This window comes from Colletotrichum abscissum, assembly GCF_030869225.1.
Source record: "Colletotrichum abscissum strain IMI 504890 chromosome Unknown Scaffold_62.1, whole genome shotgun sequence".
Taxonomy (NCBI): Eukaryota; Fungi; Ascomycota; class Sordariomycetes; order Glomerellales; family Glomerellaceae; genus Colletotrichum; species Colletotrichum abscissum.
In genome coordinates, this window is record NW_026850506.1 from 168,890 (window position 1) to 194,180 (window position 25,291).

Genomic DNA, 25,291 nt, shown 5'->3' on the forward strand with positions numbered 1-25,291 from the left:
TCACTAACGATGGATCGGCGCCTAGAGAGTCTTGATGGTTATAGTCATTCTCCTTGGTGGCAACCCAAGACGTCGGACGGCCCTGGCTTCTCCACTGGTTTCTGTCTAAGCGTCGCGATGGCACCTGGCTGTCATACCATATTCTTCTCGGCCCAAGACTTGATGTTGATGTTCTGTATTTAGTGCGTTGCCCTCAAGGTATCGTGTTCATCGTGGTAGCGAGTGTAGCATTGTTGGCGAAAGACTTGGTTGCATCCTTCGGGATGTCCTCCAGCTGATGGCAGTCGCACTGCTTCATCCGTGTGAATGCCAGAAGCTTTTCCAGAACCGCGAATTCAACTTTCAACTTGATGCTGTAGACGATGGGTTTGCTAGTTGTCTGAAAGACGAAATAGCCCGTGTACTCCAGAATGACGAGCCCGGTGTCGAGGAGGAACACCAACACGAACATACTGATGAGGAAGCTGAGCAGGACCTTTGCCTCCTGCGCCTTGAACTCGAAGAGGCTTTTGAAGTTTCGAAATCCGGCCCTGACGAAGATTCCGGTGATGATCATTTCCTGCAGAGTAAACACCATCAAAGATGCCTTTTCGAATATCTTGAAGCGGGTGTCCCAGACTGGGCTATTGCCTGCCCAGACTCCAGCGAAGAGGACCGTCTGCGGAATGTGAACGCAGAAGAAGGACGTTATTATCAACGCTAACACCAACCGGATAGTGATGCGATTGTAAACGACGAGATGCAATCGTGACCACAATACGACGGACTGGCCCGTGACCATGCAGTACCAGCCAATATGGGCGAATATCCCCGGTATCACCGTTTTCGTCGGCTGCATAAACCGACCCAGGCCGCCACACGCATGAAGCAGGATGCCGGTGTTGGCAACTAGCATGCTCCAGAAGTATCGTCCGCTTCGTCGGCGAAATCTCGCAAAGATTAGGACGTATAACTCGAGGGCGTTATAGATACCAGCCGTCGCTAGGCACGTAATCGCGATTGCCTCCTCAGTTGACAGGTTCTGACCTATCGCCCCCTTGACCTGCGCCATATCTCGGGGCGAGGGGGCCAGAGAGGCCGCTTTCTTTGCTCAAGCTCGTACACAGATCGATGAATGATTCTTGTTTTGACCCTGTAATATCGTGAAGTTAGGTGTAAGCCCAATAGAGATAACTGGAGCAAGCGGGGCCGATAAAGTCCGAGAAAGAGGACGTGATTAGTGGCCGGACCGAGATGGTTTTGATGTGTTTCACGGAATGCTATCATGGGGGAAGACTCGGCTGCCCCCGACCTTCTCGCAATAGCAAGGTTCGCCCGATCGAGTCATTGAAACATCTGACCGTTTTGCCAAGATAGCTTGTAGGTACACTCGGGATCGCACTCTCGGTCTCTGCCACTTCACAAAGGTCTCAGTTCGTCTTGCTATCCGTGCAGACAATAATAAAGGGACCGAGCGAGAGAAATCGCGCTCCCTATCAAGCCAAGTATGCCATCCTGCCATGATTCTCGCTTCCTTTTACGTCAAGTTTCATCATACTCCCCCAAAGTTCGCTGCGATTGCTAGTATTGGGTTTTGGTTCGCTGTTGAGTAGCTGCTTGGTTCACTTGGCGATCATTGCCAAACCTTTCCTCGCCTTAGCTGAGCTTCGCTGTATCAGATTGGACATTATATGCATAATACTTACTCGGAATCACTTCCAGGCCCGGAAGCCGAATCATCGACTATTGAGCATTCAATAGCGCTACGCGACAGCGGTATGTGAATGGATAAAGATGAGCCGGCTTAGTGAAACTCAATGCGGAGGTAGTCTTGAGACAAGATGAGCCAAGAATTATCATCCCATCCAAAGCCACGTGGGACCATTAGATCTAGCTGCGATTCTACTTCAGACCGCTTCATTGACTTTGGCATCTTCCTTTGAGGCAATTATGACGACGCAGTATACAGCAACCGCGGCGAAGAACACAAATAAGGCAGTGATTGTACTGAACCAGCCGACGCCAATGCTTTGAATTGCAGGCAAACATGAAGCAGTACCGACAGCTGCGATAGCGTATCGGAAGAAGTAGTTTCCCGCTGGATGAACACAAAAGTTGTTGTTATTTTGATGTATAAGGCAAGCTGTAGTGTGTAGAAGAGGGACGAACCTATGACTTCGGCGCTCCGGCCTTTGAACACATCCAAGCAATACGTGTTGATGCTGGGAAATGCGATTACCTGGGCGAAGCCCTGGATAAACATGCAGATCACCGGAAGTGGGATCCCGCCGACCGCCTTCTCAATGGACCAGCCGTAAATAATGATGCAGATAGGGATCACAGCTCCCATTGCCACGAATGAGCTCCTCAGACGGTCCTCGGGGACTCTACGACCCCTGATCTTGATCCATTGCTTGACAGTTCGGTCGGCCCAGCGTCCTCCGGCATACGTGCCAAAGAAGAAGCCACACCCTGGTGCGAGGAAGAAGAGCCCTGATTCGAGAGGCGACGTCAAGTGAAACCTAGGGTTAATGACGTATCGGATAGGGGTGAGCAATGCTTGCATGTTCCACACTAAGGCCGAGGCAGCCATTCCCTAAGTCGCATGATTAGAACGGTGAATGATATAGAATAACTTCCGAGTGTAGCTTACAGCCACGAAGAGTTTAGGTATCAGCAAGAGAGCCAGTACACGGAACGGGTTTGCCCAGTCCCAGACCTGAGCTACCTTTGCCTTGGTGCTCAATCCCTTTAACTCGTCTGAGCGCAGTCGGTGGCTGGTTTCTGGGAGGAATGCCACCGCAAGGATTGCCGTGAGCCCGGCGAGAGCAGACTGGAACCAAAACAATGATCTCCAGCTATGGAAGTTCACCATAACGCCACCGATAAATGGGCCAAAGCTCTGACCGATGAGAGTGCCATTGAGGAAAAATGCAAGCGCGGTGCCTCGTTCCGTGGGCTTGTAGATGTCGCCGATGCAACTGGAGCCGAGCACCAAATATGCTGTTCCCGTGAACGCCGAAAACATACGGAAGACGAAGAAGGCTGCAAGGTTTGGCGACAAGGCCGTTCCTACATTGAAGGCAAAGAAGGTACATGCCGAGACAATGCAGGGCTGCGTGTTTTCTGTGAGCTCGTGCCGAGATATTGAACCGAAACTTGTCAACCTACCCATTTTCGACCGTAAACTTGACTGATAGGGCCCCAGAAGAGGGTGCATATGCCCATGAATAGAACATAGATGGCGTTGCTGACGTTGATGGTAGTTCCAGTTGTGTTGAGATCGGCAGCGATTTCGGGGATGGCAGCTAGAAGCAACAAGGAAGAGACCGTCGACGCAATCCCGCCGCATGCTACAACGGCTGTTACGAGCCTCTTCTTGGCTGGCGCGAACCTGTTGTAAACAGCCTCGGTGTCTTGGCGGCTTAGACTAGCATCGTTCACGTCCACGGCCGGCACAATACTGCCACTCTTCTCCGCATTGGAAGTTGTCGGTGCCAAGTCCGGGGTTTCGGGCCGGCCGTCGCTGCTCGGCTCCGGCTTCTCAGACTGTTCGACTTCGTCATGGGACATGTTTGCGGGCTGCCGATGTGGGACTAGAGACCTGGCTTGGCTTTCTCCGTTCGACCATGCGGGGATGAATCTGAGAAAAGACCGTGACTTGGCGACCACATAGCACTGCCATTGCGCCAAAATGAATGGGAAATCCAAGTTTTTCAGAGCTAGCTGCCCGAAAAACTCGGCAAAGAAAGGACGTTGACCGACGGCATTGCGAAGAATCCACCCGGCGGAAACGTCTACCACATTGCACCTGGCTGACTTTTCCGACCTCGGTGACTGGACTGATAGATCATCCCTCGGAATAGCCCAGTTGTCCCCGCAAAATTGGTAGATGAATTGCTTCAAACAGAAGCCATCACTGCGTCCCCACGAATCAGACACCGCCTTGCTGAATTCAAGGTAGCATTGTTGGGGCGCGGGGGTTAGCCGCAACGGACATCTCCCGACGGGCTCACCCCGGGGCGAGCAATCGAGGCCAAATGGGTGGGGTTGACCGAGATCGAAACCAGCGCGGCAATGTTTGTGTTCTTACGGATCTTTTGTGTGGTACCCAGAGCTCCGAAATCGGCCGGCTCAGAACAAACGGCTCGGTCGCCGAATGCTCAGCCGGATTTGGTGTCGCGTGGTGTCAACGGACCTGTCGACCTGTTGTCCTGTGCCGGACTCGGCTCCAGTGGTACGGAATCGTATCTTGAAACAGAGGTACGAAAGACATTGTGTGGTTGAGCCGCATCTGTATCCGCAAACTTAAAGGGAGTGTGGTAGCAGAGTGGTGCGTGGAAGGCAGCCGATCACTTGCTATTCCTCAAAGTCGCATGTGTAGATATCCAAAAAGAAAAGCGAGAAAAAATATCGCATAACCTGTCGCAAATACAAGAGCTCTACGGGGTTCATCCACAGCACATCAACGTCAATTAAGCTTCTCCAGAGCTGTGATTTGGAAGTTAGCCCGCAACTCTCACCTTATGGGAGGAGATTGACGAAGAGCGATACAGAGTAATTGAGAGGTGTGCCGATAGCCGGGCTGATGATGACCCGAGCAAAGGAACAAGATTCACTGCGGGGTGCGGGCACAATATGACTGCCCTCCCTGACCATCTGGAAGCAGAGAGTTTATTCGGGGAAACTTTCATCCTATCTGCTCTTGGACAGCACTAACAGATGCCACTCCTCCGACGTTGACAAGCTGCATCCTCAAGCATTTACACAACTCGCACAACGATGGACAAGGGACCGGGTGCAGCCAATGATACGCAAGCTCTCAGCATCGACGACTTCACCGCCGCGCTTGAGTTGGACTTCATTACGTCGAACTTTGTCAACAATCAGCAACTCGACATTACCAGCTTTGGAACTGGACAAGACGAAACTTCACAGAATTTACAGGGCATTGGTTCTATTGAACCTCTCAGTGTTCTTGGTGTTGAGTCATCTCATCAACAAGATGCATTTGCGATTGGCCCCGCCCCAACCGCTCTTGGTAGCCAACATGTCAGCATGGACTTTGTCGAGAGGCAACCGGTGAACAACGCCAATCAATTTGACGAGCCTGGCGTGTTTATGTTCTCAGAAGCCTTGGGCGACGGAGAGCCTATGGGGCACCTATTCGGCAACGAAGGGAATATCATACCATCACTCCAGCCTTCAGATACCACAACGCCGCCGAAGATCGGAACTCGCTTCTCATCCAAGTCCCTCCGCATTCTGAAGACATGGCTGGCCAACAATAACCATCACCCGTACCCAACCACCGAGGACATGGAAATATTGCAGCGGCAGACTGGCCTCAGCAGACAGCAGATTACCAATTGGCTGGCCAACACCCGCAGACGGACGCGCTTCAAAGTGCCGCCAAAACGTCCGCCTTCTCCGGCGATTACCTCTTCAAGAACCATGCCCATCGACATTCCTGCAGGCTCCAGCCTTTCCGACACCTTCCAACATTTGAACCCTCTCCAGAGATGGCAGGTTTCACCTCCAGAGCATGAACCTGCGTCCGTATCGGCTATTGCCAACGCTGTGTCTGGATTTTCGTCAGAAGGGGAAGACTTGGGCGACCGATCCTTGACAGACACCATTCCGACGCGGTCCTTGTACGGGCAGTCTTCGGCAAGCAGTGCAGGAACGTCTCACTCCAGTAGAAGCTCGGCCAACTCAGCATATTCACACAACTCTCACACGTCTCTGAGGTCTCTCGAACCCCTTGGGAAAAGTGCAGTCAAGCGGAGGCGGCGTCGAGCGCTGGCGAAACGCCCTGAGGCCAAGGGCACAGGAACCCTTTGGCAGACCAGCAACACATATCAGTGCACGTTCTGTACAGAGACGTTCAAGACCAAACACAACTGGCAGCGTCACGAAAAGTCGTTGCATCTCTCTCTCGAGCGCTGGGAATGCGCTCCAACCGGCGCGACTGTCCCTGACGCCATCGGGCAGCCGGTTTGCATCTTTTGCAGCGAAGCGAACCCGAATAAGGAACATTTAGAGAAGCATAATTATCAAGCATGTAGGGACCGTCAGCCTGAGGACCGGACATTTTATCGGAAAGATCACCTGCAGCAACACTTGAAGCTGGTTCATGATGCCAAATTCTTGAGGTGGCCTATGGGAGATTGGAAATACGAAAGCGAGATTATACGTTCCCGGTGCGGCTTTTGCGGTCACACAATGTCTTCGTGGACCGACCGGATAGATCATCTGGCCGAGCACTTCAAAGACGGAAAGACGATGGCAGATTGGCACGGTGATTGGGGATTCGACGACAATGTCTTGAACATGGTCGAGAACTCGGTGCAGCCTTGTAAGTGCCGCTGTGTCGTTAGAGAACTCAAGCATGCAAGATCTAATCGGTGCTGCCCAGACTTGATTCACATGGAACGCAACTCGCCATGGCCTTTTACAACGAAGCAAGGTGTTCCAGAGACACCGCCCAATGCCTACGAGCTGATCAAGCTAGAGCTTGAACACTTTTCCGCCGAGCACCAAAACACCAAGGACGAGATGCCTACGAATGCAGAACTTTTATACGAGAGCTGCTGCGTCATTTTTGGATGCGACTCAATTTCATTTTCCAAGAGACCTGCAACGTCAACCCAGAGCTGGCTGCGAGATCTGCTCATGTCATCCGAATCCATCGTACAGCAGGCGCGGGTCCGACCGATGAAGAATAACGCAAGGTCACGATTCACGTATCTTAGCATAAACGGTAAAGCGTGCATCTTTGAGGCCTGCGGTTTGGAAGAGCAACTGCAGAGCTACGTGGAGATATCCAAGTTGATTGAGCCACAAATTTCCGACGACGAGTTGCAACGAGAGGCCTGCAACATCGTCGAAAGAATCGAGGCCTCTTCGCTCAATCCGTCGGAATTCTTCACAAACTTTTTGTTTAGTCTCATCAATGGATCTCCTCACTGGCTTGCCGCATTCCGTCATCGGACTGGACTCTCGCCGTCGGAGGCTTCGAATGCTGTTCCTCCCTCCAGCGTATCCGAAGGCCTTCTAGGCTCCATAGCAGCTGAGGCCGGCCTTGAGTTTTCGGGGGCGAATCTTTCTTCAGGTAGTACACCTGATCCGACACAGGTGAATGCTAGCGGCGGTAAGACGGGCGACATCAGCAAGGTGTACTCGACCTCCTCGTTCTTCGTCAATGACGACAATTGCTATAGGAAGCTCATGAAAGAGCTCACTCGTTTCGTGACCATCACGACGTCGCCACGCAATCCGAACAGGCGAATTCCCACCGATGCCGAACTACAACATCAGGCGAGGTGGATTTCCTTCGAAGAGTAATACCTCTTGAACATTACCTATGATAACTCAGAGCTAACGATAGCTTAGTGACGATCCATGGAATCAGACTCCAGCGGACAACCCAGACTGGCTTCGAGACTTCAAGCGGGAGATGGGCATTCTTGACGATGACCCAGGATTGAGTCCTTCGTGAACAAGATTTTTTGCCTCCAATGTGGCTGCAAGAGACTGGGCTATCAATTCGTTGGACTGCCCATGGTTCAAGGTGCATAGCTTCTCAGCCCCCATGCGTTAGACTCCACGCGAAAGGCGTAGCATTTAACCCTGTCAATCTCTGTATTCTAGAACAGGAATCCACCATTGAAGTCCTTAGAGATGATGACTCGAGAGACCTTGGTACAAATAATGTTCTCGCTCACATCGCAGCGATACCGGCCAAATCCACACGCGCCCTGCGCATTTGGATCACAAGTAGGGCGTAGGGAGCAGTTGACATGGGTTTTATGGGGCTTATCCGCAGGGACTACTCCGTAACCTGTCCCATTGATAGAATTGCCGCCCTAGGGCGTGAGTCTATCTCGCTAAAACCACTGATTCATCCACCCTCATCGAATAAATTTAGAGATTTCGAAAGGTACTAGTCGTGTGTGTAGTATTAAAGCGAAACATTTGTCTTTACCGTATCCATGAATATCTTTCAATGGGAAGACGTTTTCCCGATTTTTCAAAGCCAACGTGTTATCCATCTCACGCAGGGTAGTGTAAGATTCGAAGGTTCCGGTGCTTATCTTCATACGTGTTCATTCCTCCCTATCGCGTTTTCGACAACCATTCACAAAACTTCGAAGACCAGGCTTTGGACAATGCGTGTTGGTTTTCTGGGTTTGGGGTTCATGGGCACCCCGATGGCCCTGAACCTCGCTCACAAATTTCCACTGACCGTGTGGAACCGGACTGCTTCCAAATACCCAGCGCTCACAAAAGTTGGTGCTAAGATCGGCGATACACCGGCGGCGGTGGCCCATCAAGCTGATGTGATCTTCACTATGCTCTTCGACGGCCCAGCGTTAATCTCGATTTTCAACAGCGACTTTAAATCGGCACTCCGCGGCAAAACTTTGATAAACACGAGCTCGATTCCGTTGGAAGTCAGCAGACAGGTAGCGGATCATGTTCACAAAGCGGGAGGCAACTTCCTCGAAATGCCGGTCAGCGGCAGCAAAATCCCGGCGGAGCAGGGTAAATTAGTGGGTCTCATGGCCGGCGATCCGGCCGTGGCGGAGAGCATGCGGGCGGTGGTGGAGCCGCTTACCACCGCTGCCGTATATTGCGGGCCCATCGGCTCAGGCCTAAAGACCAAGTACGCGGTCAATCTCTACCTCAACACCATGACGGTCGCTCTTGCAGAGTCGTTCAGTCTCGCTCGGGCGCAGGGCCTCGATCTCGATGCTTTCGGACAGGTACTCGACGCCGGTCCCATGGCTTCCGCATATTCGAAGATCAAGGTCGCCAAAGTTGTCAATGGGGATTGGGATCCACAAGCATCTATGAAGGATTGCTACAATAGCATGCAACTCATCACCGAAGCCACGACGCGGGCGAACGTACAGTCGCCTCTGGCAGAGTTGTGTCGTTCGATCTACGGCCAGGCGAGCGATGCCGGCCTGGGCGAGGAGGATATGATTGCGGTGTACAAAGTCTTTCAGCCAACCCCACTCTAGGAACAAATGCAAGGAATACCTGAGATCGCTCAGACAAAGGGAGCGTTGCTCGGTCTATGGAGCCCACAAAATTCTGGAGCTTCTTGAACGAGCCTCTACCCTCGAGAAGCCCGAATAACGGGTGGGGACAATACCGAGAAACCGCCAGTATGACGTCGGACACACATAGCAAGGCAGCGACTGTCCTTGATAGAGAAGACCAAGCCCATCAAAAATCTACTCATCTACGACCTCAGTCTCCTCGAGTACCTAGTCTGGAACACCGCCAACTATACGGTAGAACATATCAAAATAGCAAAAGCGGAGGGTACTGGGCTCCGAACGACCAGAAACAGAATGAGGGACTCGATCTTATTCACCCTGCTCTTTTGATACTTCTGGATACCCGCTTATCTTTCATTCCCGTTAAGGGAGACGATGGGCCTGGATGAGTCCTCGATGTTGGAATGGGAACCGGAATTTGGGCCATTGACTTTGGGGACCAGTACCCGAAGTCCAAGGTCAATCCAACCTGGCTTAGTACTATCGAACATCGAATTTATCCTTGACGATTGCACTTTGAATTGGACTTGGCCGGTGAGAAAATAGGTCGAATACTTACTACTTGCCAGGGACGCAACATCAAGAATCTCTTACAAGAGACTGGAGTCGTTCACATTGTGGAACCAAAAACGAAGGCACCACCTACGTACGAGTGGCCCAGCGACCCAAAGCTAGAGGAAGCTAGGGACTTATTCCAGCTTGCATTCCAGGGAAGTCTTTCTATTTTTGGCATGTATCTTCTTACACAAGTTCTGAGATTGACACGCAAAGATGTCGACGCATTGATATGATAGCAGAGATGCGTAAGGAGTCCCGAAAGAAATCCAACTGCCATTGGTCCGAAGTCTAAGTGTCTAGTGATTCAGGCTTGAACCCCATGAGCTGCCTAAATTTCTGTAGGACAATCGTATATGGAAGAAAACCATAAGCCAACTAGACCGTCTGTCGGATTCCGCGTTGATTAAGACTGCTTATGGTGTGTAACCTTCATATTCGGGGGCTTGGACAGCGGTCCAAATCCCAGAGCTCGAGCTTGGGTGAGAGGGCCATTCTCGTGGCTGACGCTTGGCGGAGTGCCCAGGGAAGATCTACGAACTGGTCTTCCGGCGAGAAAACGAATTTTGCAGCTAGCTTAACAAGCAGGTCACTTTCCTGGACCTATTTACATTTCGATGAACTCTGGATCAACCCGTGCGATGAATGTCAAGAATGAACGATACTCGGTTGCCGTCGGCTCAGCTATCAACGGAGTAGTCCGAATGCCACATACCCAAGTGGATGAATCTGGATATTTGGAGACCGGCATAGTCACAAGACAGCTCAAGGTTTTCGGCCATGATCATAGCGGGGAAGCTGCAGCAAGACCGGTCAAGATGACGTAGATGGAACCGTGGAAGCGGTAATCATGTATGAACCTGACCATTCTCTTTGCAGGTTTGAAGAAATTAAAATTTCACTCTGACATCAAACAATAAGTACTGTAGCGCAATTAACTTACTTTAAGATGGCACAGAACGAACCACAAGCAGTTCAAGTGACCAAGTCATCCGATGGTATTACCACCATAACCATCAACCGAGAGCACCGAAGGAATGCAATCGATGGACCGACCGCTCACAAACTCACCGACGCCTTCTTAGCTTTCGAAAACGACCCTGTCCAGAAGGTTTGTGTCTTCAATGGAGCAAATGGCACTTTCTGTGCTGGCTTCGACCTCCATGAGGTCGCAAAGTATGGGCCTGGGTCTGAGAAAGGAGGCTACAATGGGCCCATCATCGAACACAGTCATCGAGTTCAAAGCCGCAATATCGGGCCCATCGGCCCATCACGAATGCAAATTAAGAAGCCAGTCATCAGTGCAGTATCAGGGTATGCTGTTGCCGGAGGTTTGGAACTTTCTCTCCTCGGAGACATCCGTGTTGCTGAAGACGATGCGGTCTTTGGAGTCTTTTGCCGACGGTTCGGCGTCCCTCTCATTGACGGCGGCACTGTTCGCTTACAAGCCATCGTGGGTCTCGGGCGAGCCCTCGATATGATACTCACCGGCCGCGGAGTATCCGCAGAAGAAGCGTTGCAGATGGGCCTGGCTAATCGGGTTGTGCCCAAGGGCCAGGCTCTGGCAGAAGCAACAAGTATTGCTCGACAATTGCTGGCGTTCCCACAGGCCTGCATGAACACTGACAGAACGAGCTGTTACTACTCGACTTACAACGCTAGCTCATTCGAGGATGCTCTGAGCAACGAATTCGACCAGGGAATCAAAGTGATCAACATGGAGAGTGTTCGGGGTGCAACGGAATTTTCCAAGGGAGCGGGAAGGCATGGAAAGTTCGAAAAGGCCAAAATTTGAGGCTTTGGCTAGATTGACGGCAGGTTGGAAACTGGCCGGGTCAAAATGCCGACATCGGAATCTGCGAACTTTAGGGAGCTTAGCCAGCACAGAAACCTGGCTGTTTTGAACTAGTGAAGGGCGCAGAATGTCATATGGGGACCTTGTCAAGAGTGCACGCGTTTCGGTGACTGGGGCGCCAAGTGGCCCACGTATGGAACAGGGTGAGCAATAGCCTTGGAGTTGGGAGTCAACTATGACTACCATCCATGAGAAATATTTAAATTGTTCTTCGCTGATTGGTAAGAAAAGTAGGGTGAGCATGCGGATTTGAGAATTCGGACTTTCTCAGCTCACCAACGGAATGGATTATGATATTGCTGCGGAGTAGTCGGCGTAATCGGCGTAGAGTCAAGCACGCAAGTAGCGAAGTCTTTGTAGGCTTGCACACATGTAAACATGAACTAGCTAACCTATCCGAGAATAGAAGTCTTATTCTCACAGTATTCATAATTACTTTGAAAAGGCCATGTGCTTCAGTTTTTGTCCAATTTCATGAACTCCGAAATGTTGCAGAATCTCGTGCTTCAACATGACAGCCAACCAAGCTGGCTCCAATCACCGATCCAAGCCGTCAGCTTCAGCTTTCAGGTCCAGTGCTTCTGCCGCACTGTCAGGCGGAATCTTCAATGAGAAGGGAACCATGCGAGCAATCGGAAATAAAATGATGTCGATGACAAAACTGATCGGCATGCCAACGAGAAGTGACGTGGAAGTTCATGTCGACCATCATTACACGTCGAAGATATACTCCGCAGGATCCCAGGTTTCCGGCACCGTCAAAGTAAACACGCAACAGGATACAGCTTTCGGGTTCGTCGAGATTAATCTCCTGGGAAAAGCCATTGTTCGACGGGAAGATGTCCACGTCATGACCGAAACGATACAGACACTCTTAAAGCTGTACATGCCTGTACCCGAATCGGCTTACCCTTCAACGAGGTTATTCAGACGTGGACACACTTACTCAATACCCTTCAGCTTCATCATTCCGCATCAACTCACCAGCAACGTATGCCAATACGAAGTCCAAACAGAAGCAGTGCGGCACCATCATCTCCGCCTGCCGTCTTCATTGACCGGATTTGAGAAGGATGATTTAGCAACAAGTATGGCAAAGATACAATACAGTGTGAGGGCCAGGGTTTTCAATATCGACGATGGTAGTACCGCACAACTACCGGCACCGATTCTTGAGTCTGAGCATCCGATTAGCATCCTCGCGCCATCCCCGGAAGATCCGCCCCTAGTCCTCGACAAGCACGACCTTCATTACGTTCTCGAGAGTACCAAACCTGTCAGAAAGAACATATTCTCTGTACCTACAGGCCAGATCACGGCCAAGACATCCCAACCCCAAGCTATCCGGGTGAGCTCTGATGGACACGCGGCATCCAGTTCGTCAGCCTACATAGACATTGCTTTCTGGCCCACGGCGCCAGATATGCTACCGCCGCAGGTCAAGATCAAGTCTACGAGTATATTGGCGCAAAATTGGGCTTCTACGCGACCGGTACAAAGCTTTCCCAACGTTGGCGTAAATCGAGAGCCAACAACACTATCTACCCCTACCATCGTCAACGCCACAAACATAACACCGTGGGTTCAACATGTTCACATTCTGGAGGATGGGAAATCAGGAAGAACTAAGGGAGGTAATCGAGGATCGAGAGACATCACGGTGATACGCAACAGCAGCACCCAGGATGACGGGGTACCAATTACATATACGTGTTCGACGCAAGTCGATTTCGGACTGCCAACCTCAAGCCACGTTTTTCCGCCTACATTCCACTCCTGCTTGATTTCGCGGACGTATACTCTTGAGATCAAGGTCACGGCGGGAGGAGCTGAGCTTCCCCTGTTGGTGCCTGTTCAGATATTCAAGGAACAAGAAAGTGGACGCTCTCAGGCGTCCACAGAGTCGGAGTTGCCCAGCTGGGATAATGTTGGAGGCGAAGCTGTCTACGCACGTCTGAGGGAGCATCGCCGAGCGCTGTGAGGGAACATCAATCCACATCACTAAGCGGCCGAATCCAACCCAAGACGATGACTAGTCCGCTACAAAGAGCAAGATTATCTAGCGAACTTCTTAGTTTGAGATTCGGAGTGGTTGGACGAGAGCCACATCCATAGATCATGTAAGAAAACAGGAAGGCGCGGCTTAGAAAATGCTAGATACCAGGGACAATGAGGGTAAAACTACGCTATATTGATATCTTGTGCACGATTAAGTATGTCGAGTTCTGTAATCCATTCCTGTCCAAATACGCCAGTCAATCATGATATTCGTTACCATCAAATCGCTGTCACCATCCTATCTATACAGTGCCTTTCCTGCGCTTCAGCTCGATCTTTGCGTCAACAGGAGGGACAACAGTGACGCCGACCCACTGGTGTTTGGGCCTCTCGGCCAGCGGCTTAACGTCATAATTGAGGAACAAGTTGGCAACTACCATCTTCAGCTCGTGGGCGACGAAGAAGCGGCCAGGGCTGCATATCGTTAGTTCTTAGACGATGGCGGCTATATAAGAGAGAGAGAGAGAGAGAGAGAACGGCTTACCAAGCGTGTCGTCCGTGGCCGAATGGCAGATGAGCATCACTCGTTGTGACCATCCCAAGGTTCTTCAACCTAAGCCCCTCGTCCAAGTTGCGGTCAGACTGCGGTTTCGCCTCGTACTCCTCCCTCTTCCTGCTCGTCCGGAAGGCGTCGTACTCCCTCGCGTTGGGGTTCAGTTCGTCGTCGTGGTGGAGGCCTTCGAGGTTAACGGTGAGAAACGTGCCTCTTGGCAGATGCCACCCCTCTTGCTCGTTGGTGATGCCCTCCTTGGCAATAACCTTACGCTCCATCAGGGTACAGCTAAAGTTGCTGAGCCTTTGGCTTTCACGGATTGCGCTGTCAAGGCGATACAGCCGCGATAGTCCATTCTTTGTCCAGCTGCCGCCCTCCTCGCGAAGAACGCGTTCTGCCTCTTCCCGTATACCCTCGATATAGCCCTTCGCTGGGTCGGAGCTCAACAAGTCTAGGACAATGCTGTGGCCGGTAATGACGGTCGTGTGGATCGCGGCGAACTGGATCGGCAACAGTCGCTTCGAAATAACGTAGGGGTCAAGTTCGAAGAATTTCTTCTCAGCCTTTGCCATGCGTATATCCCAGGTGATGAAGTCTTCGGGCGCAACCCAGCTCTCGTAGGCCGGATCCCCCGCCTCCTTCTTTGCCATATCGTCGAGTCGTTTCCTAATTACCGGTAGGCTGTGCTTCGAGGCTTTGCGCCAAAGCCACCAATTGGGTAATGCGATCAAGGGTCCGAGGATGGGCAGGATGGTCTGGGGAACCATGTGCAGCGCAAAACAGTTGAGAATGACCTGGTCGACGAACGAAACCATGGCCTTGCAGAACTCCTTGGTGCGGCATACGCCCTCTCCCACGAGCATGCGATTCGTCACGGGCGGCACGATCGTCAGCCAGGCGTCCCAGAGGTTAAGAGTCTTCCAGTCCTCGGTATTCGTGCCAAAGGCCTCGTCGACAGCGACGGAGACCTCTTCTTCAATCGCGGGAATCAGTGTGCTCAGGTGGCGGGCCAGACTCTTGTGGATTACCAGAGTATGCCACACATCATCGGCGTAAACCTTTCCAAGGAAGTTGTAGTCGCTGTAGAGGACATCGTTATGCGCTTCATGGGCGGAAACGACTGAGTCAGGGTACTCGAGGAGCCATTTCGTGAGGGACTGCGGGAGGATGATGTCGGGCGCTCTACTAGCAGCAGCGGGGACTACGAATGCGCGGTTCTGCTTGTTGTACTACATTGTCGCATACAAAGTCAGTGTCTCTTCTGGCCTGACCAAGTCGCTCGCGCCGGGAATGATAGCATACCTTCTTATAGCCCTCAATGACCCAGTCTCGGTAGCGAAACATGTAGTAGTAGAAGTTCTTGAAGCGTGCGACGGTGCCCTTCCCATAGCCCACAACGGGAATGTTCTCTGGGTATGTGGGCTTCCATGTGTGATCGAGGATGAGCAAACCAACAAAGACGATAAAGAGGGAGCTGAAGACGCGCCCAGGCGTCAGCGACTCGGTGATTTGGGCGTGAAGACTGCCCGCCATGGTGACGTAGTGTACAGCAGAGCTATCGTTCTCTGAGCATCGTCGTCTCTAGCTTGCAGAGAAAAGGGACTGAGATCAACCCAGAGTGTAGGAGTGAGACGGAGATGTGTAGGTGGAATTTCGGACCTTAACAACAGACCGCTCAGGAGTCGACGATTGGTAATGCCGGTTTGGGCTTTAGGTCATGACGCGCTGGCTGCATTGGCGGCTAGGCTAGAGCCTGTCATTTGGACGGGACTTGAGCTGCCGGCGGATACCTACAGCTCTACTTTAATCAGGTAGCTACATTTCTTTTTCAGCTGCCTCCAATAGTCTCTGACAACGAACAACATCCCCTCCAAAGTTCCTAATTATGCCCCTCGCTGGGCACCGTTTGCTCCCCACAAGAGCTCTTGATTGGAACTTTGGGAGCATGTCTGTCGAATCCTGCCTGCTTAAGCGAGGCACGCTGTGACCTGTTTCAGGTACGTGCCGTCTCATCTTTGCTCTGGGTCGCGAGGTAACCTAACACGATGGCACCGGATTCACTTGCAGATCATGTTAGTGCAGGTTCGTGGAGGGGTGGAATAGCATATGCAGGGTATCGCTTCCTCTTGTCTCGAACCTTGCTTAGAAAGGCTAGGTGTATCGGGGTAGTCTCCGCCATCCCACTCGTATTGGCCGTGTTTCTCAAGGGCAAAGAAGCGGAAAAGACATAAGGTCATCCTTCACACAAACCGAGAGCTGTTGAATATCGAACGAAAACGAGTTTATTTTACTCAATGCCTGTCTCCCGTGCAGCACAGGGGAGTCGTTGGTGAGCTTCTGAAGAATTGAGTTGGAAACTTCCAGCCCTCCATGGATTCTCCTTGAGAGCAGTGAAGGCCTTCATCATTTCTGCATGTGGCCATCCGTTGTCATCTCAATGAAAGCTTGCCCACCCTTCCGGCTGAGCCGGACGCCCAGCAGACTCGGCCGTAAACGCACTCGACAGCGTCAAACGAGCCTGTGTCAAATGTAACCCAAGTCTTTCCAGCATCAAGCGTGATGTCGGAGCCAGATGGTCCAACTGCAACAGCCACCCCACACAGCCCCGGGGCCCATGATGAGCCCGATCGGTATCCGCCCGGAAACACCTCCGACGCGGTCCAGGTCTCTCCGCCATCCTCGGACCATGCTGATGTATGGAGTGAACCATTGACCACGTTGAAGTCGCCTCCAGTAGCAATTCCGTTTTGCGCGTCTCTGAATCGTACCGAGAACACCCCAGCCGAGGCACCACCCGCAATCGTACTGCTCGAGACATCCCACTCATAACCGTTTGCGCTCTGGAAGATCCTGCCGGGATCAATGCCACCCGATGCAAGATACCAACGACCCGCTGCGGTAGAGATGCAAGTCCCGCTGGCTGCGAATCCGAATTCGCCCTCTAAAGTAGAGGGCATGCCGCTGGGGTCCACGATGGTCCAGGTGTTACCCCCATCGAGCGTCTCAATCAATCGAAACTTGCCATCGACTGGGTCGCTCACGGCAATGCCCCTCTCATCGTCTTCAAAGTCGACGCAGTTGAAAAACGCCGATGCCTCCTCATTGGCGAAACTCTGCGTCCAAGACTCTCCTCCATTCTTCGTGATGTAAATGCGCGAGTCCGCTCCTTCGCCAATAGATAGGATGATTGCCTTTTCGGCCGAGAAGGCCTGCACGTCACGGAACTGCAGGTCGGCGTCTTCGGTCGACAGTTCGGGACCAACTGATTGCCACGAAGCACCGCCGTCGGTGGTGCGAAGAACCGTTCCTCCTGTACCAGACACCCAGGCTATTTGGTCCGACACAGGTGACAATCCTCGGAATTGTTGTTGACTGTTGACCGGTAGAATGTCCCATTTTAGAGTCAGGTTCATGTTCCGCCCATGGACACCTCGAGTCACTGCAAGAGGGGACGCGCTCGCGACAAGAGTTGAGATGAGTGCAAGAAGGCGCCTCATCATGGCAGTATAGAGTTGGGATTCATCAGTTTGATAGGGGTAAGAAGAGGGGATCGTTCAAGAGAATTGGGTCTGTACCTAAAGTGCGTATACTTGTCAAGGCGGGGTTCGGGTTGGTTTGTGGTATACCAGCCTCCTCATTTCGGTGATTGCCATCTCAACATCCTTTTTGCAGATCAATGACGACCTTCCAATTTGGGCCACATCGTCTGGCGATATTTCTTCATCCGGACCCACTCACCAGTGCCATGGTCCTGGGATCTGTCATCATAGAAACACGATCGCTCGTGTCCTCGATGCACTTATTCCTAGCTTACAATGTGTGTCCAGAATACTTGATTTGGGTGGTGCTTTGCAATTCTTTCTCATCGTTTTTTCACTCATTGGCCTCGGCTAGATACTCAAGCATCATTGTGCAAGCTCCAGAAATGTGTGCGTAGTAAAAAATTCAACCACGGCCTTGTTGATTCTCAACTACCACAGTCACCCCTCAATTGATGGTAGGTATGTACACATGCACCAGATATCATCGAGTACCAAGTCCCTTCTGCTCTGTGAGAACTTTGGGAGGTTGTCGTCTGTCCAGCTTCCCTCACTTGCCTCCTGTAGTGAATTCGCCGTTCGCGATAGCGTCAGTGATCTCTTCGTCAGCGCTGAAGTAGACGTCTAGATCGCTGCGTTTCTCTAACAAGAGGTCAACTACCATGCGGCCAAAAACGATCTCGCCAGCTTCCCCCAAGTGGGTTCTATCGGTGCTAGCCAGGTTATAGTACTGGGCGTTTTCCTCCCCTATGGCGTTGACATAGTCGGTACTCGCAAGGTTGAGATCAAGCCACCTAACGCTGCTGGCCTTTGCCGCTGCGATCGTTTTGCCCCTCCATTCAGCAAGATCTCGAACCACTTCGCCATCTTCGAAGCGACGGCGAGTAAGAGACGTGATGAAGATCTAGGCATGGTATTAGTCGCCAGATTTGGTACACTGCAAATGAAGTGCGAACCCACCGGAGTCGCCCCGGCGTCCTTGAGCTCGGTCGCGATATTAACCAGATTGGCCCTGAACTCATCCAAAGTAAGACTCTTCTGGTCATTGTGGCCAAACTGGATAGTGACAACTGGCTCGTAGTCTGCCCTAGTGTCGTTGATACCCTGCAAGAGTGAAGCCCAGCGGCCGTTTGACTTCCAGGAGACGGTGGTAGAACCACTTTTGCCCCTGTTCTCGCCCTTTGCGGGGTCTTTGAGGTAAGACAGGAAGCCGTCACCCCAACCTCCATTGACCGCCACGGTGGAATCGCCGATGAGAAAGAAAAACGGCGGCTTCTTGGCTCGAGCCACGGCCGACCCCATGGCCATCGTCGCCGCCAATGCGAGAATTGATGTAAAGACGGTGGATCTCATTACGCGAAGTTTGTAAGCTGGAAAGCTAGTTTGTGATTTTGTTGACGATGCCTGAATGCACTTGGTTCATCAAGCTTGATGACCTCTCGGGATTCTGAGAGTTCTTCGATCTGACTTTCTATATTTATAGCTTTGATAGCCCCCTCATACGTCTCTCATGAGCATACAACCTCTCATCTTTGAGGACTCCCATGATGGTCACGGACCATATGATGGCTGAGTCCACCAGTTGAGTCTCAACCTTTCGACCGAGACGACATGTCGAGCTGAACTGATGCCATCTCATGTACATTATTGCGCGTAGACGCGGGGCCCCATGGTGAACTTGCCGGCATATTTCGTTTTTCTCGGAGCAAAGGAAACTTTGGCGTCCACGATCAACGCATATCCGGGCAAAACATTCGTGCCAACCCTTTATTGCAGCATTTGTAAGAAATTGGAGTTGCCCGCTGATTGGAAGAGACACCCGCACAATCATTGCCCCGAAGTAGCATACATATATTGAACTACATCCCTGTAGATGCTGTCTTCGGGCTAATGCGGGTCGCTCCGTTCAACCATACCAGGTTCCTAGCCACCTAGTGTGGGTGTTTTCAGGTGAGCCGTAGTGATCGTCGTCTGCGCGTCCAGATCTGCCGGACTGACGGGGCAAGTCTGTCGGATTCCAGGACCAGGTTGGAAAAATAAATTTCACATTCCGGACGAGATGTCCGATACGTGCAGTTTATCCATGACGAGGGTCCTGGCCTGGAAGATTGTCTCCCAACAAAGCCACCTCCATGAACTGATATTCCACATTACAAAGATGAGATTGAAACTTTTTCGTGGAATACACGACTGTCAATAATCTGAAGTGTGGATATAGTAAAGGTATGGAGCTTTGCTGCTTCGCCCTGCCGGCAAGCGAAAAGGTGAACTACGGAGCATTTGAGGGATTCATCCGTTTCTGGCTAGTCAGATTCACTCAAGCCAGGAAAATCTTCACTACAATGATCTTCTCATCTGGAGAAGACATAGGAGTAGGTAGGTCGAGGTAACATACGTTCTTAGGCCTTTATTCCACATGGGGACATGAACAATGGAGTAGGTCCAAGGCAGATACGAAGCGATGAAGACGTATTTTAACTAAAACCACATCTAATTGAACGCATCTGCCGTAAAGAGGTTTCACGAATAAGGATGAAAGAAAGATCAGGTTCGATCATCAAAGCATGGCGTCCTCGTGGCAGTAGGCTAGGACCAAGTCTAAAGTTACACCCGTGCTCCAACTGTCAGCGTGTAAGCGCGCAGGAATGAAAATTTCAGGATCGGCGTAACGCCTGTCCACTGCATTCTGATGGGTTTCACCAATACGCTAAACTTCTGAAAACGTGACTGTCATCCATCGGATTCCCACCTGGGCTCTTGGCGTGGAGATAGCTATACCTTAATCAGACTCAAACCCCTGCGTTAAGAAGCGTGCCCACATCTCAACATGCGGACTGCTCCGTCAAACCCGCACGAGGGCATCAAAGGGATATCGAGCGGAGAAGTCTTAAGAATTGCCAGGGAAACATATTGAGCCTTGAGGTAATAGCCAGTAGTCCAGCTTGATTATTGTCTTCACCTTTTGCTTTCGCTCTTGATCATACACTCTTCAGTGTCGTCGCCTTTCATACCAGCCTGCCTGCATCTTACTCGCTCATTTGAGAACCGACTTGAGCCAATCCTCCTCTACCTTAGCAACATGAAGTTCGCGAATATCTTGGCAGTTGCCGGTGCAGCTGGTGCCTACACCGTCACCATCGTTGACAAATTCATGTACAAGAATATCGATCCTGTGGTTATACCCGGCCAGTATGCTAGCCACATGCACACATTTTTCGGTTCTGATGCTGTGACATTGAACACAACCACCTCCAAAGAGTTGCAAGCGGGCTGTGCCACAGCGGTCAACCCCAACGACTACTCGTCTTACTGTAAGTCAAGCTCTGTCAAAGAGATAATCTCTATCAAGATAGGAAAGTCTGCTTGTTAATCCGAAATTAGGGGTTCCTACCCTTTTTTACAAAAACGAAACCGCCACTGCCCCAGTTCCCATCAGTCGATTCAGTGCCTACTACGTTGCAATCGAAAAGGCAGAAGTCGCCATTCCACAAGACTACAAGGCTGTCGTCGGCAACGCCTCCGCAAAGTCCGAAGCTGATACCGAGCCTCTAGCAGGCATCCAATGGTTCTGCGAGGGTGGCCCCAGCGCAGGGAAGGACGTCAATGGTTTTCCGTCCAAGACCTGCAACACCCATCTGCAGACGATCCTCCTGTTCCACGACTGTGTCAACCAAGAGACACTCGAATCCACATACTCTGGAACCCAACACTGGACCGCCACCAGCAAGCCTGCCAACCGCTGCCCTCTTGATATGAAGAGGATGCCCCAACTGCGCTTCAGCATCCGCTATGATCTTCGCAAGGCTTTGCCTGACGGCTGGGAGGGAACCGCCCCTCTGGAACTGGCTTGCGGCCCCGCCTATTGCACCCACGGCGACTTCATCAATGGATGGCTTCCTGAAGCTGCCGAGAACATGTTACTTGCAAATTCAAAGAGGGATTTTGCCGGTGTAGATGGTCCTGCAGGCAAATACAGTGCTGGATCTGTCTGCGGTGCTCAGAACGCCACGGACGCTGATCCGGAGAACGGCACTTCCGACTATCTGACCAGCAAGCAGATTCTCCAGAGGCTTATAGACCAGAAGGCTTGATCAAGTAGATTTTGTTGTATTTGTTCGGCTTGGTCAAGTTTTATTGTGTACGCTTGATAGCCGACTTTTCCTCATCATCAAACCTACAATCGTCCAAGACAACGAGAGGGAAGGTGGTTTTTGCCTCTAAATCTGCGAAGACCCCTTACATCTAACCAAAGTCGTCTTATAGACTATTAGGTTGATTCCTGGACCTCGTTGCAACTGATAATGGCCTTAGTTGTGTATTCTTTCTCACTAGGTACTCTTGTATTACTACTACAACATTAATTACCTTACTTAAGTCAAAAATAATTGGGCCCATCCCCATTCCATGCCCGAACACAGCTCTTGCGAAGATTTTGCAGGATGTATCACCTATGCAAACCTACGTTTGAACTCAAAACGCAGATCCTTATGCGAACTATAGCGGTGAAGTGTCTTGGAATTGGAAGGCCGGATTTACCTTGGTTGCGTTGAGTGAAGGGGTGGGCTCATTTCCACTGTGTTTGTTATTTACAGCCATTCAGTACATAGTTTGTGTGTCAGTTCTCTGGTACAGGATGGCTCACCAAGCCTTACAGCGTTAGGCACCCGATAGACCACGACCTACGTCTTAGGGTGCTGTACCTATGTGGCGGCTTCACCACAATTAACCGAAAATGCGTAAACGAACCTTGTCATCGGAAGGAAGAGGCACGTTTTCATTCCGAGAGTCTCTACCTCAAGTGTTTATGCAAGTTTGCCCTACACGGTTTACCTAGTGAGGACAGTACTTGATTTCTGGGAGAATCATAAATTGCATGGAATAGTTTGTCTACCTCAATCGGCCGAGTCGCTTCACTTGAAACCCTACGGGTGTCAATCATTCGGAAACTCTCACCTTAAGCCCGATAAACTGAGCCTATTCGGGGAAGTTCTCATAAGGTGATTAGGTCAAGTGTCTAGATTGAGTAATAATTACCCGGGAAGAGAGACAGCGGTCAACGGTGGAGAGCGGCGGAGAACGGTCGCCAGGGTCGATCCCTCCAAGCAAGGGCTGCTGAGCTGCTAAACCCTGCTGCGCATTGGTTGTCTTTTCCTTTCTTGTCTTTTTTTTTTCTATCTCTAAATGAGCAAACTCACACTTGATCAGAGTTGCTTTCAATTATTCTTATGTCTATGGGAATCTTCGCCTTGTGAAATATTCAAAGGATTGTTTTTCAAAAAGGTGAGCATAAGTTGAGCAGGGGGCCATGGGGTCGGGCCCTGATTAGATGCGCTGTTGGTCTATGGTATCGGGGTATCGTCCTTGTTCTAGCTAGGTACGTCGTTACGACAGCACTGATGAGCGAGGTATTAGCCATCTTCGGCCTTAGTGCTAGATTGGCGACGTACTAAAGTGCTCAACTGTTAATTCAAAGCAGAGAAAGATACTTCCCAGTAACCAGATGGGGCCAAAAGGGCGCAACACGTGCATGTGGATCCAAGTATTTTCTTGCTGGCATAGAACTCGAAAATGGATTTTGAGTCAAACATATCTTCTTTCATTAACAGTGCCTCAACTTTGTCTACTCACCACCACTGCAATAGAGGAGACTGGCCTTCTTCAACAGCTCCGTTAACAAAAGCCCAGCCAACTCGAGGCAAAGAAGTGGTGCATTGAATATTCGCCTTTACGTGCAATTGACAGGACCTGCACGGAAGATGTCGCAAACGGCTGTAAAAACATCGTCCATACAGTTGAGAAACATTCACGGCCCTATAGCATCTTCACCATCTACAGACTTTCACGACGACGAAGAGAGATCAAGGTCAAGAGAGAGATCCTGCTATGTTGAACGTGATGTCGCAAGTCTCAACGAATTGACCTTTCCTGAGGGCGGCTGGCAGGCGTGGCTGGTGGTCTTTGGATCATTTTGTGCAATGCTTTCGGTTTTCGGCCTCATCAACTCGGCTGCCGTCTTTGAGTCATACTTCTCTGAAAACCAACTCGCTGATCATTCTTCATCCGAAATTGGATGGATATTCAGCCTGTACCTTTTTATTGTCTTCTTTATTGGCATTCAAGTTGGTCCCCTATTTGACCAGTATGGTCCCCGCGGCCTCGTTGTCGCTGGTGGCCTTTGCATGTCTGCAAGCCTTCTCTTATTGAGCTTATGCAAAGGTTTGCCCCTTCTCACGGCTAAACTCGTCATTTTTCCTAACGGATGTCACACAGAGTACTATCAAATCCTTCTGGCGTACTCGATTCTAGGTGGCTTGGGTGGTGCTCTGCTAAACTCACCCTCTTATGGCGCTATTGCTCACTTCTTTGACTCGCGCCGAGGCTTTGCCACGGGCATAGCAGCCACAGCTGGTTCGATAGGTGGAATAGTGTATCCCATCTTGCTTCAGAACCTGTTTCCGACCCTGGGGTTTGGTCCGACAGCACGGATTCTTGGCTTCATTCTCCTAGGACTCACAGTACCAGCAACTCTCTTTATTCGTTCTCGGCTGCCAAAGAAGGAAGGACCCGGATCCATCTGGCCTGACTTCACCGTCTTCAAAAATCTCAAGTTTACCCTATCGGCAGTCGGGATCTTCTTCATGGAATGGGGTCTCTTCGTTCCCATAACCTACATTATCTCCTATGCCGCGACTCTGCCCGGCAGCAACGTTCATTCGTATACAATTCTCTCCATCCTCAACGCAACATCAGCAGTGGGGAGGTTTTTGCCGGGCTTAGCTGCAGACAAGTACGGAAGATTCAACGTCATTCTCATCACCATCGCCCTGTGCTTCATCACAGTCCTCGGTCTTTGGCTGCCCTCGGGCAACTCTCAACCAATGCTCTTAGCTTTTGTGGCTATATTCGGTTTCGCAAGCGGAAGTAACTTGGGCCTGGTCCCGGTCTGTCTAGGCCAATTATGTGACGCGAGGCAATATGGGCGGTATTTATCTACGGCGATGATGATGGCCAGCTTCGGCACTCTGAGCAGTTTGCCAATTGCTGGTGCCATCCTCGAGGCAAAGGAAGGAGGTCAAAATTGGAAGGGCCTGATCTTGTTTTCCGGTGTCTCTTACTTTCTTGCTTTCATTTGCTACGCCGCGGTCAGGGTGTTTGCCGTGGGGTGGAAAATCTCAGCAAGGTTTTAAGAGAGCAGCCAACATTGATGGCAATATCCTGAAGTTCAAACAAGAGCTGTATTTCTGAGACTGCATGAAATTGCTACTTCCTATATCATAGACATTTCTCCAATAAGCTCAATTGTCTACTTCTCAGCTTTAGTATGTGCAGCTATTCCTATCGGTCTTTACTCCTATTGTCCCGGGTTTGGTAGGATCTGATCACTGCCAGTGATCTGTCTCCATGTATTCTCTACGCAAGATGGGTCAATGATCCATATTGTGCTTGAGGTACATGATCATGGCAAATTCGGGCCGAAGCGCCGCGGAAAAGCCGATGTCAGGGCTGTCAGGGCTGTCAAGTCTGCTTATCGAGTACAAGACCTCCAGAAGCTGGACCTCATCGTGGCTCTTGTCTCAATTCAACATGTAGTTACTACATTACTATCGCTAGTGAGTTCTCACTGAGTCATAATATAGCAGAAAAGGTTCAATGGCTCTACGGTGTAACGCGCGGGAAAGGTCCATTTAGCCGACTCTAAGCTTGACTAAGTGCAGCATATGTGAGCGGTGACAGGATTATG

General features: G+C 50.9%; 12 protein-coding genes across 12 annotated transcripts; 7 read left to right on the plus strand and 5 right to left on the minus strand.

Annotated features, from left to right (window-relative positions):
- Nucleotides 1–193: 193 nt before the first annotated feature.
- CABS01_15133 (uncharacterized protein) lies at nt 194–1,051 on the minus strand (the record flags this gene model as incomplete). Its single annotated transcript, XM_060548470.1, has 1 exon — nt 194–1,051. The coding sequence occupies one exon, from the start codon at nt 1,049–1,051 to the stop codon at nt 194–196; it is 858 nt and encodes a 285-aa protein (XP_060392149.1).
- An 835-nt stretch (nt 1,052–1,886) lies between these two features.
- Nucleotides 1,887–3,552, minus strand: CABS01_15134 (major facilitator superfamily transporter; the record flags this gene model as incomplete). The annotated part of the gene is made up of 4 exons (XM_060548471.1): nt 1,887–2,077; nt 2,149–2,575; nt 2,633–3,094; nt 3,151–3,552. 4 exons carry the CDS (start codon nt 3,550–3,552, stop codon nt 1,887–1,889), a joined length of 1,482 nt encoding a protein of 493 aa, XP_060392150.1.
- Nucleotides 3,553–4,761: 1,209 nt separating this feature from the next.
- CABS01_15135 (homeobox and C2H2 transcription factor) lies at nt 4,762–7,480 on the plus strand (the record flags this gene model as incomplete). The annotated part of the gene is made up of 3 exons (XM_060548472.1): nt 4,762–6,337; nt 6,398–7,322; nt 7,375–7,480. The coding sequence occupies 3 exons, from the start codon at nt 4,762–4,764 to the stop codon at nt 7,478–7,480; spliced, it is 2,607 nt and encodes an 868-aa protein (XP_060392151.1).
- A 670-nt stretch (nt 7,481–8,150) lies between these two features.
- On the plus strand, nt 8,151–9,008 carry CABS01_15136 (uncharacterized protein; the record flags this gene model as incomplete). The annotated part of the gene is made up of 1 exon (XM_060548473.1): nt 8,151–9,008. The coding sequence occupies one exon, from the start codon at nt 8,151–8,153 to the stop codon at nt 9,006–9,008; it is 858 nt and encodes a 285-aa protein (XP_060392152.1).
- Nucleotides 9,009–9,425: 417 nt separating this feature from the next.
- Nucleotides 9,426–9,596, plus strand: CABS01_15137 (uncharacterized protein; the record flags this gene model as incomplete). Its single annotated transcript, XM_060548474.1, has 1 exon — nt 9,426–9,596. One exon carries the CDS (start codon nt 9,426–9,428, stop codon nt 9,594–9,596), a length of 171 nt encoding a protein of 56 aa, XP_060392153.1.
- Nucleotides 9,597–10,554: 958 nt separating this feature from the next.
- CABS01_15138 (enoyl-CoA hydratase) lies at nt 10,555–11,400 on the plus strand (the record flags this gene model as incomplete). Its single annotated transcript, XM_060548475.1, has 1 exon — nt 10,555–11,400. The coding sequence occupies one exon, from the start codon at nt 10,555–10,557 to the stop codon at nt 11,398–11,400; it is 846 nt and encodes a 281-aa protein (XP_060392154.1).
- A 571-nt stretch (nt 11,401–11,971) lies between these two features.
- On the plus strand, nt 11,972–13,441 carry CABS01_15139 (arrestin; the record flags this gene model as incomplete). Its single annotated transcript, XM_060548476.1, has 1 exon — nt 11,972–13,441. One exon carries the CDS (start codon nt 11,972–11,974, stop codon nt 13,439–13,441), a length of 1,470 nt encoding a protein of 489 aa, XP_060392155.1.
- Nucleotides 13,442–13,760: 319 nt separating this feature from the next.
- On the minus strand, nt 13,761–15,544 carry CABS01_15140 (cytochrome P450; the record flags this gene model as incomplete). The annotated part of the gene is made up of 3 exons (XM_060548477.1): nt 13,761–13,932; nt 14,003–15,240; nt 15,314–15,544. 3 exons carry the CDS (start codon nt 15,542–15,544, stop codon nt 13,761–13,763), a joined length of 1,641 nt encoding a protein of 546 aa, XP_060392156.1.
- Nucleotides 15,545–16,440: 896 nt separating this feature from the next.
- On the minus strand, nt 16,441–17,508 carry CABS01_15141 (oxidoreductase; the record flags this gene model as incomplete). The annotated part of the gene is made up of 1 exon (XM_060548478.1): nt 16,441–17,508. The coding sequence occupies one exon, from the start codon at nt 17,506–17,508 to the stop codon at nt 16,441–16,443; it is 1,068 nt and encodes a 355-aa protein (XP_060392157.1).
- Nucleotides 17,509–18,100: 592 nt separating this feature from the next.
- Nucleotides 18,101–18,903, minus strand: CABS01_15142 (uncharacterized protein; the record flags this gene model as incomplete). Its single annotated transcript, XM_060548479.1, has 2 exons — nt 18,101–18,454; nt 18,511–18,903. 2 exons carry the CDS (start codon nt 18,901–18,903, stop codon nt 18,101–18,103), a joined length of 747 nt encoding a protein of 248 aa, XP_060392158.1.
- Nucleotides 18,904–20,629: 1,726 nt separating this feature from the next.
- CABS01_15143 (uncharacterized protein) lies at nt 20,630–21,641 on the plus strand (the record flags this gene model as incomplete). Its single annotated transcript, XM_060548480.1, has 2 exons — nt 20,630–20,861; nt 20,932–21,641. The coding sequence occupies 2 exons, from the start codon at nt 20,630–20,632 to the stop codon at nt 21,639–21,641; spliced, it is 942 nt and encodes a 313-aa protein (XP_060392159.1).
- A 1,665-nt stretch (nt 21,642–23,306) lies between these two features.
- Nucleotides 23,307–24,737, plus strand: CABS01_15144 (riboflavin transporter MCH5; the record flags this gene model as incomplete). The annotated part of the gene is made up of 1 exon (XM_060548481.1): nt 23,307–24,737. The coding sequence occupies one exon, from the start codon at nt 23,307–23,309 to the stop codon at nt 24,735–24,737; it is 1,431 nt and encodes a 476-aa protein (XP_060392160.1).
- Between the last annotated feature and the right edge of the window lie 554 nt (nt 24,738–25,291).